Here is a 14163-nt window from a genome sequence, read left to right as displayed (position 1 = left end):
TGATGGGATGATTGGCAGCAGGTGTCGCCAGTCAAACCACCATCCACATGACTAGACTATCACCTGTGTGTTTGTCCCTCTTGGCAGGGAATGAGACAGAGGAATCCGGAGAGCAGGCAGAGCAATCGTTCCTCTGCCTGCTCTCCGGATTCCTCTGTCTCATTCCCTGCCAAGAGGGACAAACACACACAGGTGAAATAGTCATGTGGCAACGTAGAGCCGAAAGGGCGAAACACCGGGCGCTAAGAAATGTGTTCACACTGGATGTAGCTGTGTGTTTGGTACTTTTTCTGGTTTTAGGAAACATTTAAACACTAAACACACTGAGAATTTTGACCAACAGGTTGACACTGATGTTCCTTTAAGCAGTGTAGAAGAGGGGGTGACAGATGGTCTAGTTGAGACGTCGACATCTTATCTTTTAAGAAAGTCCAATAAGAGCACCATAGATATTGTTGCGGTTAGTCAATGTGTTTGGACCCAGATGCAGAGCAGAACAGAATGGAACGATGCAGGGATATGATTCCAAAATAAAGGTACTCTTTATTTGAGCAAACAGGAATAATAAACCGCACAGTAAGCGATGAAACAAACGGGGAGAAAACAAGTCTCAGAGAAATGCGGAAGTAAAAATACAAAGAAAAGGGGAGTCGGCTTCTTGTCTCCCAAACGCCGTAAATATAACAAGGCAATACAAACTACTTGCAATAGTCATAGGATACTTATCTCCTGGGCACACGAGGAGCAATAAGGCTGCGACAAGACTATGAGGACACACACACACAACGCAACATAAAGTGAACAATCGACACAGAGGAAAAAACAGAGGGGGAACTAAATAGACCAAGACAATCACACACAGCTGTTAGCACTCACAGATAATTAGGACAGACAGAGAAACAATACACAACATAGGGGGCGCCAAAGGGTCGCTCCACAGTAGAGCGATCCCCACCCTGACAGATGTGCCACTGCTGTCGCACAACTCAAAGCAGGTGGATTAAGTCAGTCTAGTGTAAATAGTTTTGTGTCATCCATGGAAGAAGTCTTTTTTGATATTCATAGTCAGGCTAAAGATGCAGCTTTACAGTGCGTATCCTCACAGGACACAGATAGTAAAGAAAAAATAGAACAATCCTTTAAAAAATTTGGAAAACCCATTCACACCTTTAAATTCTGAAGCTAAAAGAAACAAACACTTAAAAGAAAAATGGGGAAGTGTTGTACCTATTGAAAAGGTGCTTGGCACAAGATTTGACAGTAGGGCTGCAACTAACGATTATTTTGGTAGTCGACTAATCTGTCGATTATTTTCCCGATTAGTCGCGATTAGTCGTGTGGCTTTTCGCTGCGCGTAAATGCCGACGCAGAAGCATAAATCCGGCTTAACTAGCTATCTAACCTAACGTTACGCCAAGCTACAGCTGCTCACAGAGCTAGTTGATTGGCTAGCTAGCATTGCTGGCTAGACTACAGACAGCTCACGTTAGTAGGCTACGCTTGGCGCTGTTTATCTTACAGACAGCTCGCTGGTGGACTCAACATAATTGAAATAGCATTCACTTATCAAGCATCATTCATGATCATCCACCATGACTACCTGGTATTTTAATAGCGACCACCCCTCACTTAATTTCATCTCGCGTTCTCCTGGCTTCAACATGGAAAACCCCTGCTACGTAACGTTACATACAAGCGCCTCTGTCTGTCACACGCGTGCCACAGGGCAAATAAATTAATAGCACAAACGCTCATAGCATGTACAGCCCTGTCCATGAGACGTTGTTTTCCAACATGTAACAGTAAAGCTAACATAAACATTACGACCCTAACAATATAACGTTAGCCAGTTGGCTAACAACGTTAGCTAAAACTTACCCAGCTGATTCTTGCATGGCTCCCGTTAAAAAAAAAAAAAAAAAACGTTTTTTTTTACATTTTTTATACGATTAGTCGACACTAAAATTCCACGTCTGCGAGTTTTTATAATCGACATCGTCGATTATGTCGACTAATCGTTGCAGCCCTATTTGACAGTAGAAGAAACAGAACTACAAGAACATATGACCAGGTTATTGTAACTGATAAGTTTGCATATGTTCCCATTTTGGAAACACTTAAGAACATTTTTCAAAATCCAGAACTTGCAGACATGTTCAAGCCCAGGCACATTCACAAGGAAGGTGTGTATGCAGATTTAAGAGATGCCACCTATTTGAAAGAAAGTCCCCTATTTTCTGTAGAAAAAGATGCCTTGCAGATTCAGCTGTTTTATGACGACTTTGAAACGGCAAATCCCTTGGGCTCTAAGAAGGGCTTACATAAATTAGGTGCTATATATTTTACATTAAGACATTTCCCCCCAATCTTTAATTCCTCTTTGATTAATATTAAATTGTGTGCTCTTTTCCATGCGCAGGACATCAAGCGTTATGGGTTTAATTCCATACTTGAGCCCCTTGTCCATGATCTTAAAATACTGGAAAGAGAGGGACTTCAAATTCCCATGTTTAAACACGTGATTCATGGTACCTTAGTTCAGGTCACTGGAGATAATCTTGGTTTGCATGGTCTGTTTGGCTCTGTGGAATCATTTGGGGCTCGCTATTGTTGTCGTTTCTGTCTGCTTGAGAAACATTGTTTTCAATCTGTGTTCTGTGAGGACGATCCTAAAGTTGTACTAAGAACTGTTGAGATGCACGCACAGCACTGTCAAACTATTCAAACAGATCCTACACTCAGGGGCGCCGCTAGGGGGTGGTAAGTTAGGACGATTCTAAGGGCCCAGCACTGACAGGGGCCACAAGAGAATCTTTTTTGGTATTTTGGAATTAATATTATCATAAGGAAGTTAATGTATGTAGCCGACTTTAAATTATAATTCTGTGTATTAAAAAATTTCAAAAGAAACAAACTGGAGTTTTGTTTCTTTGTTTGACAAAATTAAGCCTTATTATTTACCCCCCTCTTCATTGCATGGTTCAGTCCACCGCACGCGAGCCGCCTAGAGGAACGTTACCGCTATTCTGACAAGGAGAGAGACGATGTCGACAAAGTCAAAGTCAGGGTCTCAAAAGAGAAAATAAAAAATAAAGAACGAGGAGAGTGAGAAAAAAGGACGACAACTAGTCAAAGTTTTTTGTAAAAGAAAGGTATTTATTCACAGACCTTCTTTTGGGGCCCATAACATGTCACTTAGTCAACGTTGTGTGGTTTAGCACTAGCTAATCACTGCGTGGATGATCTAGTTAGCTAGCTCACTAGCTAATTAACATTAACTTCAAGTAAAGTTAACTTACAGTACACTCCCGACGAGTATATTTTCCCGTAAATGTCACATATTTTTAACCTATTATATAATATAATTTAACACTTAACAGGGGTTTTCCTGCATAGAGAATTATGAGGCGGCCGCCTCTGTCATATTTCTAGCCGCCTGCAGCTCTCGACAAAACTCTAACGGTCGTATTCTACAAGCGTTGCACTCGGTGGATTTCTGTCGTTTCTAACTGCAATTGCGGCATTGCGCCGACGTGGTGGCGGGGGTGCTGTTTTGCAAATAAGTTAGCTTTCGTTTTTGCTAGCGAAATAGCTGATAGTTGATGTTGACTGGTCAAGGAGAATACATATTTGAAAGTACAGAATGCCTGAGAGCCTTATATTGTATTATATTTTGAATGGTCATCTGGTGCCTGAATATTGTGTTCTCCTTTACATAAATAATGACATTTCCACCATAAATTGATGCAGAAAAGGCACAAATTGGTGCATCTAAATTCACCAGAATGCCCCGTTTCATGGGTCCCCCTGATGTCAAACGCCTCTGGTACCACCTCCGCCTCATTTTGATCCATGAAAAACCCTGCTTAATTGTCGCGATATCCATGTCGGAGTTGACTTGTCTCCTCTCGTTTCTTGGGCTGCGTTCGTAATTTTGCTCTGAGGGTGCCGGAACGCACACTAGGAGCAACGTCATAAAAGTCAAGTGATTTCATTGGACAAGAGTCATTCCATGAGTGGTGATCAGATTTCCAGAGCGTATTTACGAATGCAGCCTCGAATCATATTTACGAACGCAGCCTTCTCCGTTTTGAAACGATCTCTGGCAGCATTGCGCCGCTCTTTTCCCATTGACATCATGGTGTCAAGTCATGTAGAAATAAATGTGCTGAATTGATATGCCCTTTTGTGTTTTCATAATGTAGGGATGTTCAAAGTATTGTCTAAATGTAAGGGGTATCCTATGGTTGCCTAGTGGTGATGTTAGGATTGACTGTGTGTACCCTTGTCTAAATGTAAGGGGTCTCCTATGGTTGCCTAGTGGTGATGTTAGGATTGACTGTGTGTACCCTTGTCTAAATGTAAGGGGTATGGTATGTGGGCAGTGGGGGGAGAGGATGGCCGGGGGTGCGCGGGGGGATATCCCTTATTTTCCCTTATTTTTTTGGAAAATATCCCTTATTTTCAAATCCCAATGTTGCTAACTAGTATAATGTTAACTTACATGCTAATCACGTCATGCACAGATGCAGCTTCAGGATCAGCAGGACTCCTTCCCTCAACCCACCTCCCAGTTGAAGGAGAAGGAGGTGAGCAGTAGGAGTTTCGGGTTAACAAACAGATTTTGAATATTTTAATGCATTACTATGCAAGCATTGAATACAAATTTAGCTAATATTCATATTTAGTTAATAGTTCTTCCAGTAATTGCAATAACATTGACCACTGGCATGTTAAAATAAGATTGTTAGCTAGCTAGATAACATTTAAGTTAGCTAATCTGGTGTAATGTATGTATTACTATGTTAATACTATTATAGGACATATTATGAATTATGTACCTATGGATACTCCATGCCAGGGCCCACTTCAAGCCAGGCAGCCAGAGAGGAGAGCAGAGGCCAAGAGGCAGAAGAAGAAGCAGACAATGGCAGCAGCACAGATGAGGAGGAAGCAGCTATGGACAGTCAAAGCCAGGGACAAAATGAGGCTCAGATACAGGATGCCTTAGATACTGAGCCACCTGTAGTTGTATCTGAAATAGAAGATTTGCTGTCACTTGACCCAGGTTTGTTTCCACCTAAAATGAGTGACAAGGACAGGGCAACTATTGTCAAGAAATTAGCAACGAGAGAAGACAAACAAATCCCGCATGATTCACAGGGGAAGCCATTTCCAGAGTACCTAAAATACACTAAAGCAGCAAAAGGTATGGGAAAAGTGAAAAGGGACTGGTTGATTCACAGTGAAAGTGCAAATGCACTGTTTTGCATACCATGTGTTCTTTTCTCCAAGGAGCAAAACATTCCATGTCATAGTGCTTTGAGTAGTGACCATGGTTACAAGATGTGTGATGTTGTGTGGTGTCGCATGTATGATAAATTCCCACGCCATGAAAAAAGTAGGAATCACAGGGACTGTTATTTGCAATGGAAAAACCTACAGTGTTCTGTTATGACTGCAGGTGGCATCGACCATCAGTTGCAGAGAGAGCTACAGTCTGAAATTGAGAAAAACAAAGCTCTCTTGCAGATACTCCTTGATGTCACTCTGCACTTGGCAACAAGGAATTTACCTTTTAGAGGTAAAACAAAAGATTTAGGCGATGTCCACAATGGACATTTCTTAGGTACGCTGGAACTTTTGTCCCATTATGATCCACTCTTAAAAGAGCACTTAGAGAAAATCAAGACATCCAAAAAAGAAAGCCGGCTAACTCATTATTTGAGCTCAGACATCCAGAATGAGTTTATTGAATTGTGTGGGGGAAAAGTTTTAAAAACCATTCTGAAGGAAAGGGAGCAGGGTTTGTACACCCTCTCATTCTCTCTCTCATTCTCTCATCCTCTCATATCGGATATCCTGACCTGAGTCCCCCACAGTTAGACTAGTTTACATCAAACATTTAAAGAGTTTTCTGCTCTTCAAGACTAACTGACGGATATATTCTATTAACAAATCATAGAATATAGGATGCTCATTAAGCTTTTTCAGGTACTTGTCCTTCGGACAAGTGAACTTATCTTGTACTTGTCCGAGAGCTCAAGTTACTTGTCCAAATCCAAAGATTTTGAAAAAGCAATAAATATTAATAATAATTTATTATACTCTCACCGGCCACTTCATTAGGTACACCTGTTCAACTGCTTGTTAACGCAAATATCTAATCAGCCAATCATGTGGCAGCAACTCAATGCATTTAGGCATGTAGATGTCAAGACGATCTGCTGAAGTTCAAACCAAGCATCAGAATGGGAAATAAAGGTGATTTAAGTGACTTTGAACCTCGCATTGGTTGTTGGTGCCAGACGGGCTGTTGTGTGATATTATAGTGTCAATATGGACCAAAATCTCTGAGGAATGTTTCCAGCACCTTGTTGAATCTATACCACGAAGAATTAAGGCAGTTCTGAAGGCAAAAGAGGGGGTCCAACCCCAAGGTGTGCCTAATGAAGTGGCCAGTGAGTGTATGTGTATGCAAATAACACATTTGACTACTATTGATTTGATAATGATGTATCCTTAATTTTCAAATGTATTCATTAAAACATTTTTTGTAATTATTTAAAATTGTTACAATGGGGTAATCAGTGATTACCCTAACCCTTTTAGATTAAGATTGGCCACAAAAGGGATGAATATTTACAAAACATGTTTGTAACCAGTGGTGTAGTCTATATATGTGATATGCAGGACTACGCCGTATACCCACTAGGAAAGGCCAAGGATTTCCATATACCCACTTAAAAATGTGTGAGGATACGTAACAGAGTTTTGTGACAGAACTTTCACTTTCATTCATAAAATTCACCCCGTCTGTGAAGCACTTGAATTTTGGACCATTTTGGACCATTTGGACCACTATAGCAGCGGTGGGGAACCTATGGCTCGCGAGCCATATATGGCTCTTCCGGTGACGGCATAATATGGCTCCCAGACAATTGGGTTGAAAAGTAAAAAAAAAAAAAACATTGGGAAAAATAAAATCAGTTTGGAACTGATTTTAAAATACTTGTGATATTGCGTAATAATACTGTGTCATTTTAAAGTAAACAGAAATTAGTTTTGAAGTTAAATTTCACGGGACTCTTCACGGGACCCATGACCCGTGACCCGTGGGTCGGGTCGGGAACCAATGTCTCGCGAGAGTGTCAGAGGTCGTTGTAAAGGTGAATAAGTAAAAAACAATTTGTTTGATGACTTCCCAAATAAAGACAAGATAATCAAACGAATAAAAGACATGCCTCTGTCAGCAAGAACTGTTCACGATCGTAGCATCATGATGGCAAATCAAGTTGAGGAAACACAAATTAAGGACATAAACGCCGGGACATACTTTTCTCTCGCGTTAGATGAGTCAACAGATGTTAGCCATCTATCTCAGTTCAGTATATTTGCCAGGTATGCTGCAGGTGACACACTGCGTGAGGAAAGCTTGGCTGTTTTGCCAATGAAAGGGACAACCAGAGGAGAGGATTTATTCACGTCTTTCATGGAGTTTGCTAAAGAATAAAAACTGCCGATGGATAAACTTATTTCTGTCTGTACTGATGGTGCACCCTGTATGTTGGGGAAGAACAAAGGATTTGTAGCGCTTCTCCGTGAACATGAAAAGAGCGCTTTTTTTTATGATTAAAATTGTTCCGGGAAAAGAGCGCTTTGCGCTCAGACGTGTGGCCAGGAGCTAGGTGAGGTGATGTCGCTGGTCATTCGAGTGGTCAACTTCATTGTTGCCCGAGCTTTAAATGATCGCCAGTTTAAAGCTCTGTTAGAAGAAGTTGGGAATCATTATCCCAGTCTGCTTTTACACAGCAACGTGCGTTGGTTGTCAAGGGGAAAGGTGCTCAGCCGTTTTGCAGCTTGCCTGAGTGAAATCCGGACTTTTCTTCAAATGAAAGGCGTCAAGCATCCTGAGCTAGACAACACTGACTGGCTCCTGCAGTTTCACTATCTCGTGGACATAACAGGCCATCTGAACCAGCTCAATGTGAAAATGCAAGGTATTGGAAATACAATCTCATCCCTTCAACAAGCAGTGTTTGCATTTGAAAGCAACCTGGAAGTCTTTCTCAGGGACATTGAAACAGGTCGTCTTCTGCACTTTGTAACACTGCAACAATTTAGAGATGCATGCTTAGCAAGTGACTCCACTCAACATCTGGATCTCCAGCAGCTAGCTGGCTTTACGTCCAATCTCCTGCAGTCATTCAAAGCACGTGTTGGAGAATTTCGAGAATGAGTGTGCAGTGGACAAAATCGACCTGACATGCATCCCTGGGGTCTCTATGGGAGACTTTGAGCTGGAAGTTGCTGACCTGAAGGCATCAGACATGTGGATGAGTAAGTTCAAGACACTTAATGGAGAGTTGGAAAGTCTTGCGCGACAGCGAGCAGAGCTGGCGAGGGAACAGAAATGAAGTGGACAGAAATTAAAAAACTTCAACCTGAAGACCAGCTGATTCTGAAAACTTGGAACGAGCATCCTGTGACATACCACACAATGCAGCGTGTTAGTATTGCCGTATTGACCATGTTTGGCTCTACATATGTATGTGAGCAGTCATTCTCGCATATGAGGAACATTAAGACCAACCTACGCTCACGTTTAACTGATGGAAGCCTCAACGCCTGCATGAAGCTCAACCTCACCACGTATGAACCAGACTACAAGGACATCAGCAAAACCATGCAGCACCAGAAATCGCATTAAAAGTAAGACATATTTAATTTATTATATGTTAAAAATACTATATGGCTCTCAATGAAATACATTTAGAAATATTTGGCTTTTATGGCTCTCCCAGTCAAAAAGGTTCCCGACCCCTGGACTATAGCGTCATAGGCTACACCAGGGGTGCTCATTACGTCGATCGCGATCGACCGGTCGATCGCGAAGGTAGTGTGGGTAGATCACACGGCATTGGAAAAAAAAAAAAAAAAAAAAAACAATTACAAAAAAAAACATTTAAATATTTTTTTGGGAAAAGTAGCCGGGGACGCCTCCCGTCTGGACCACACAGGAGAGGGCATCACTCAGCCCCGCGCCGCCTCACAACACACACACACGCACACACACACACACACACACACACACACACACAGACAAGCACACACACACACACACACACACACACACACACACACACACACACACACAGACAGACAGACACAAGCACACACACATGCACACACAGACAGACAGACACACACACACACACACACAGACAGACAGACAGACAGACAGACACACACAGACAGACAGACACACACACACACACACTCCGCCGCCCGGAGACGTCGATGGCACCTGGCTTGGCACTGGCCAGTCTGGTGTAAACCACTCAGAGCTCCTGAGTTAATGTTAATGGACTACCAGTGTGAATATTTGTTATATAGTTTAATAAATCTCTTCTTTGATTTTGAAACAGTGTAGCGTGGCTCTAATTTGTTATTATTACAGTACATTTTTGTGTTCGCAGCAATGGCAATATGTTTTATTTGGTTGGTAGATCTTGTTGAGCTGGTAATTTGAAAAGTAGCTCACAAGCCTAAAAAGTGTGAGCACCCCTGGGCTACACCATCAAAGGGGGGAGATGCGACATGAAATATGTCAAAATGCAGCACTATCATGAACAGATCAGCCTTATAACATGTAATTTATATATATATATATATATATATATTATATATATATATATATATATAACGTTAGACAGGGAGCGGATTTTTATGGCGTTCCGAAATGAACAATATGAGGCTGGGAGGGAAAAATCACAGTATACCCACTTGAAAAAACTAGACTACACCACTGGCTCCACAGAGACACGCCACACCCTGTCAAAGGCTAGCTAGACCTTTGATTCCATTGACTCGTTCCTGTTAAGCAAACTGCCTTGTGATTATTATCATGTATGACAAGAGCTATAAAGTCCTCACCCCACCCTCTTGTATTTGGTGCAATATTGTAGAGCACTGCGTTCCCTCACCAAATTAGTTGAGGTGTCTAGCTTGACATATTGCTGAGTTTTTGTTCTCTCTTGAGAAAGGCATTATCTGGTTACTTTTGTAAAACATTCGTTTACAAAACTTCTGTTAGTTCCTATTTCACGACGGCGCGAGGTGCAGGATCACTAACATCAGGAAACACAGCAGGTGAGTTACGGTCGTAATGTGTGTTACGGTCTTCACACTTCAACCAATGAAATGTTGTTTACAATCAATAATCAACGTTAATCACTACTACAAACATACACGTCTGATTGTTAACAATGAAATATGTTAATTGGCCTACAGAACATGAATAGGCTATTTACTATCAGTCAGGGGTCTGTTTTCTGACGAGGAGGTGAAAGGTTACAGTGGATACGTCACAACTCGGATATCCTCATACTGGTCCATGTTTACTTTTTTGGCATTTAGCAGACACCTTTATCCAAAGCGACTTACAGCAAATACATTTATCTAAGTAAGTGAAGCATCTATCATCAGTCGTCGTCCCACAGGTAGTCGTCCTAGTGGCATAACGTCTGTTTTCACACTTGTAAAAACACAATAGCTTTCATAAAAAATTGTGTAGTGAACAAGAGCGAAAGCGTCCAATAGTTTCACTGTCCTCCGACATAAGATGGCAGAGCGCATGCGCATTCTCTATCGAACGTAAAACTTTTCTCCCTTTTCTGAAATAATATCTGGTTTGGATTTGGATCTTTTAATTTTCGCTTTTTCAACACGCTCTATTCTCTAGTCTGTTGCTTCTCTGATTTTGAAAATCTCTCGCCCACTTGTTTAGCTATCCCGTCATATCCCTATAGAGTCTACCTTCAAGCTACTTGTGGAATAGTGTTAAATGGATATGACGTAGGTTCTTCTATTTGCATTTAGTAATGCACAGTGTTAATGCGTTGATTTTGTTTTGTAATTTTCAGCTAAAAATGCTGCACAATTCCACAATGTTGCACACTATAGTCAGTGCAGCTCGAATGACAGGAAATCATGAATGTCTTACACAGTACATCATCAGATCTGTTTGTTCTACAGGAACAGTCAGAAGCCATGGCCACCCTCAGCAGCTCAAATACAGCGTTTGCGTTGGACCTTTTCCACACCCTGATTCAAGAGAACCCCTCTGGGAATGTATTTTTCTCCCCCCTGAACATCAGCTCAGCTTTGGCCATTGTGGTGACCCGCACGCAGCCCCGGGTATACCTGGCCTTCAGCACCCTGGACAGCGGCCGCATAGATTAAGGGGCCGCGTCATTAACGGAGTCTACGCCCAACACACCCGGCTGGTACACATCACTCCATCAGGTCGAGGGCTCGTTAAGGGAATGCGGAGCACCTGCGACGCGAACGGGTGGAGGAATGAAAAGCGGAGGCGGAGGCGTCAGAAGGAAAGCGAGAGGCTACGCGACGACACGCGTATGGGTGAGGGTCGTGGTACGGCGGATAATGACAATGCCTGGTGGAACTAATTGTATGTCTTCTTCCCGACAGTAAAGAGAGAGCCGGGAGTAGGGAGAGCGCGAGCCCGCCTGCCGATAAGCGGAGCGACCAGCCCCTCTGCCCAAATAACCCCCGGAGCTCGGAGACGGGACATCGGAGTGTCCCCCCCCGAGTGGAATAAAGTCCACCCTTTTGCCCTCCCCTAGAGGCACCTTAAGTTCCACCGTTAGCCGCCCGGAGGCGAGTTTTAGTTGGACCTTTTTTGCTTTCTCCGTAACTCTTCTTTTTCCTAAATAAACGTCCAGTGGGCGGTTTTGAAACTTTAGCGCTGTGTTGTCTCCTGTCTGGGTGGTGTGTTTACCGGGTCTACGTGGTGGTCACCACACCATGGTCTATCTTGGAGCCAAAAGAGACACTGCAGCCCAGATGTCAAAGGTGGGTTCTCTCACACACACACACACACACACACACACACACAATTACTGGCATATGTACTATTTTATGGCAACACACAGCCCAGATTGTTACCATGGAGAGGGTCATAAACTTGCCGGTTACATAATGAAGCAGTATCAATAGTTTCAATACACAGAGCGACATGAACATCTGAAAGTTACATGGATTCTTTACAATTAATTGACTCAATTCAAACGTAGCCCCCTTTAATTCACATCATCACTATTATCATTCATGTCACCATCATCAATGTCAACATTAGCGTTGTCATTATTTGTAGCAGCATCATAATCAACTGAATCTTCCCCCAGGCCCTGTCGTTCAGCTTGAGCAAAGACGTTCTCACAGATTTCCAGACACTGGAAAGCTTCTTACCTCCTGAAACTCGCCAATCGTCTGTATGGAGAAAAGACCTTCAACTTCCTTCCTGTGAGTTGGCTTAAACTTCATGTTTAATGTTCAGTAAAACACTGAGACATACTGAGTACTCCATTCACTGCATTGCACATCCCTCCAAATAAGTAGTTCGTAATCATAATCTCTTGCCTTAATATATATCATAGATACCATTGAGGTTGACTTATGGTGCTTTTTTTAGGAATTCTTAGAATCCAGCCAGAAGTTCTACCATGCAGACCTGCAGGCTGTGGACTTCATTGGAGCTGCAGAGGAGGCCAGGGGGGAGATCAACAGCTGGGTGGAGTAGTCGTGTGGCTTTTCGCTGCGCGTAAATGGCGACGCAGAAGCATAAATCCGGCTTAACTAGCTATCTAACCTAACGTTACGCCAAGCTACAGCTGCTCACAGAGCTAGTTGATTGGCTAGCTAGCATTGCTGGCTAGACTACAGACAGCTCACGTCAGTAGGCTACGCTTGGCGCTGTTTATCTTACAGACAGCTCGCTGGTGGACTCAACATAATTGAAATAGCATTCGCTTATCAAGCATCATTCATGATCATCCACCATGACTACCTGGTATTTTAATAGCGACCACCCCTCACTTCATTTCATCTCGCGTTCTCCTGGCTTCAACATGGAAAACCCCTGCTACGTAACGTTACATACAAGCGCCTCTGTCTGTCACACGCGTGCCACAGGGCAAATAAATTAATAGCACAAACGCTCATAGCATGTACAGCCCTGTCCATGAGACGTTGTTTTCCAACATGTAACAGTAAAGCTAACATAAACATTACGACCCTAACAATATAACGTTAGCCAGTTGGCTAACAACGTTAGCTAAAACTTACCCAGCTGATTCTTGCATGGCTCCCGTTAAAAAATAAAAATAAAAATAAAAACATCCCGTTTTTTAATTTTATTATATACGATTAGTCGACACTAAAATTCCACGTCGACGAGTTTTTATGATCGACGTCGTCGATTATGTCGACTAATCGTTGCAGCCCTAATATGTACCCCTCAAAAATAGATCTATATATAAATCAAACAATGTATTTACATACAGTATATACTGTAGAAGCTGATGATACTCATATGGGAGCTGCTCTCAGTTTGTTTTGTTTTGTGTGTGTGTCTGCACTGTGTTTCTTTATAGATAAAATCAAAGACCTGCTGAAGCAGGGGACAGTCACTAGCATGACAAGACTGTCTCTGGTCAATGCCATCTACTTCAAAGGAAGTTGGCTCCACCGATTCGCTGAGGAAGACACCAAAGAGATGCCCTTTAAACTTAACCAGGTAGATAAAGAATTGAGAACTGTCTTGATTGAATAATATATGCATATGCACAACTTTGAAATCCAACAGACAAACCTGCATAGTATATATTGGGAGTTAAAAAAATAAGATCTACTGTTCAGATCTACTCCCTCTCCTTTTCGTTGTATTTCTGTGTTTCAGAATGTCAGTAAACCAGTTCAGATGATGTACCAGGTGGAGAGGTTGCCGTTCAACTACATTCCTGACTACAACCTTCAGATTGTCGAGCTTCCTTATGTTGGCCAGGAGCTGAGCATGTTTGTCCTGCTGCCTGAGGAGTCCAAGGACAGTTCTGACCCACTACTGAAGGTATAGTCCAACATAGTTCTGACCCACTACTGAAGGTATAGTCCAACATAGTTCTGACCCACTACTGAAGGTATAGTCCAACATAGTTCTGACCCACTACTGAAGGTATAGTCCAACATAGTTCTGACCCACTACTGAAGGTATAGTCCAACATAGTTCTGACCCACTACTGCTGAAGCTATGTTCACACCTAGTTCTGACCCACCACTACTAAGGTGTAGTCACACCTAGTA

General features: G+C 42.4%; 1 protein-coding gene across 1 annotated transcript; it reads left to right on the top strand.

Moving 5' to 3' along the window:
- Positions 1-11052: 11052 nt before the first annotated feature.
- On the top strand, positions 11053-13936 carry LOC308164129 (leukocyte elastase inhibitor B-like; the record flags this gene model as incomplete). The annotated part of the gene is made up of 6 exons (XM_080538279.1): positions 11053-11175; positions 11833-11877; positions 12247-12327; positions 12497-12600; positions 13414-13600; positions 13763-13936. The coding sequence occupies 6 exons, from the start codon at positions 11053-11055 to the stop codon at positions 13934-13936; spliced, it is 714 nt and encodes a 237-aa protein (XP_080394405.1).
- Positions 13937-14163: the final 227 nt, after the last annotated feature.

This window comes from Nansenia antarctica (assembly GCF_963989245.1).
Source record: "Nansenia antarctica genome assembly, chromosome: 8".
NCBI lineage: Eukaryota > Metazoa > Chordata > Actinopteri > Argentiniformes > Microstomatidae > Nansenia > Nansenia antarctica.
Note: the sequence above shows the minus strand (reverse complement) of the source record. Positions and strands in the feature narration are given on the sequence as shown.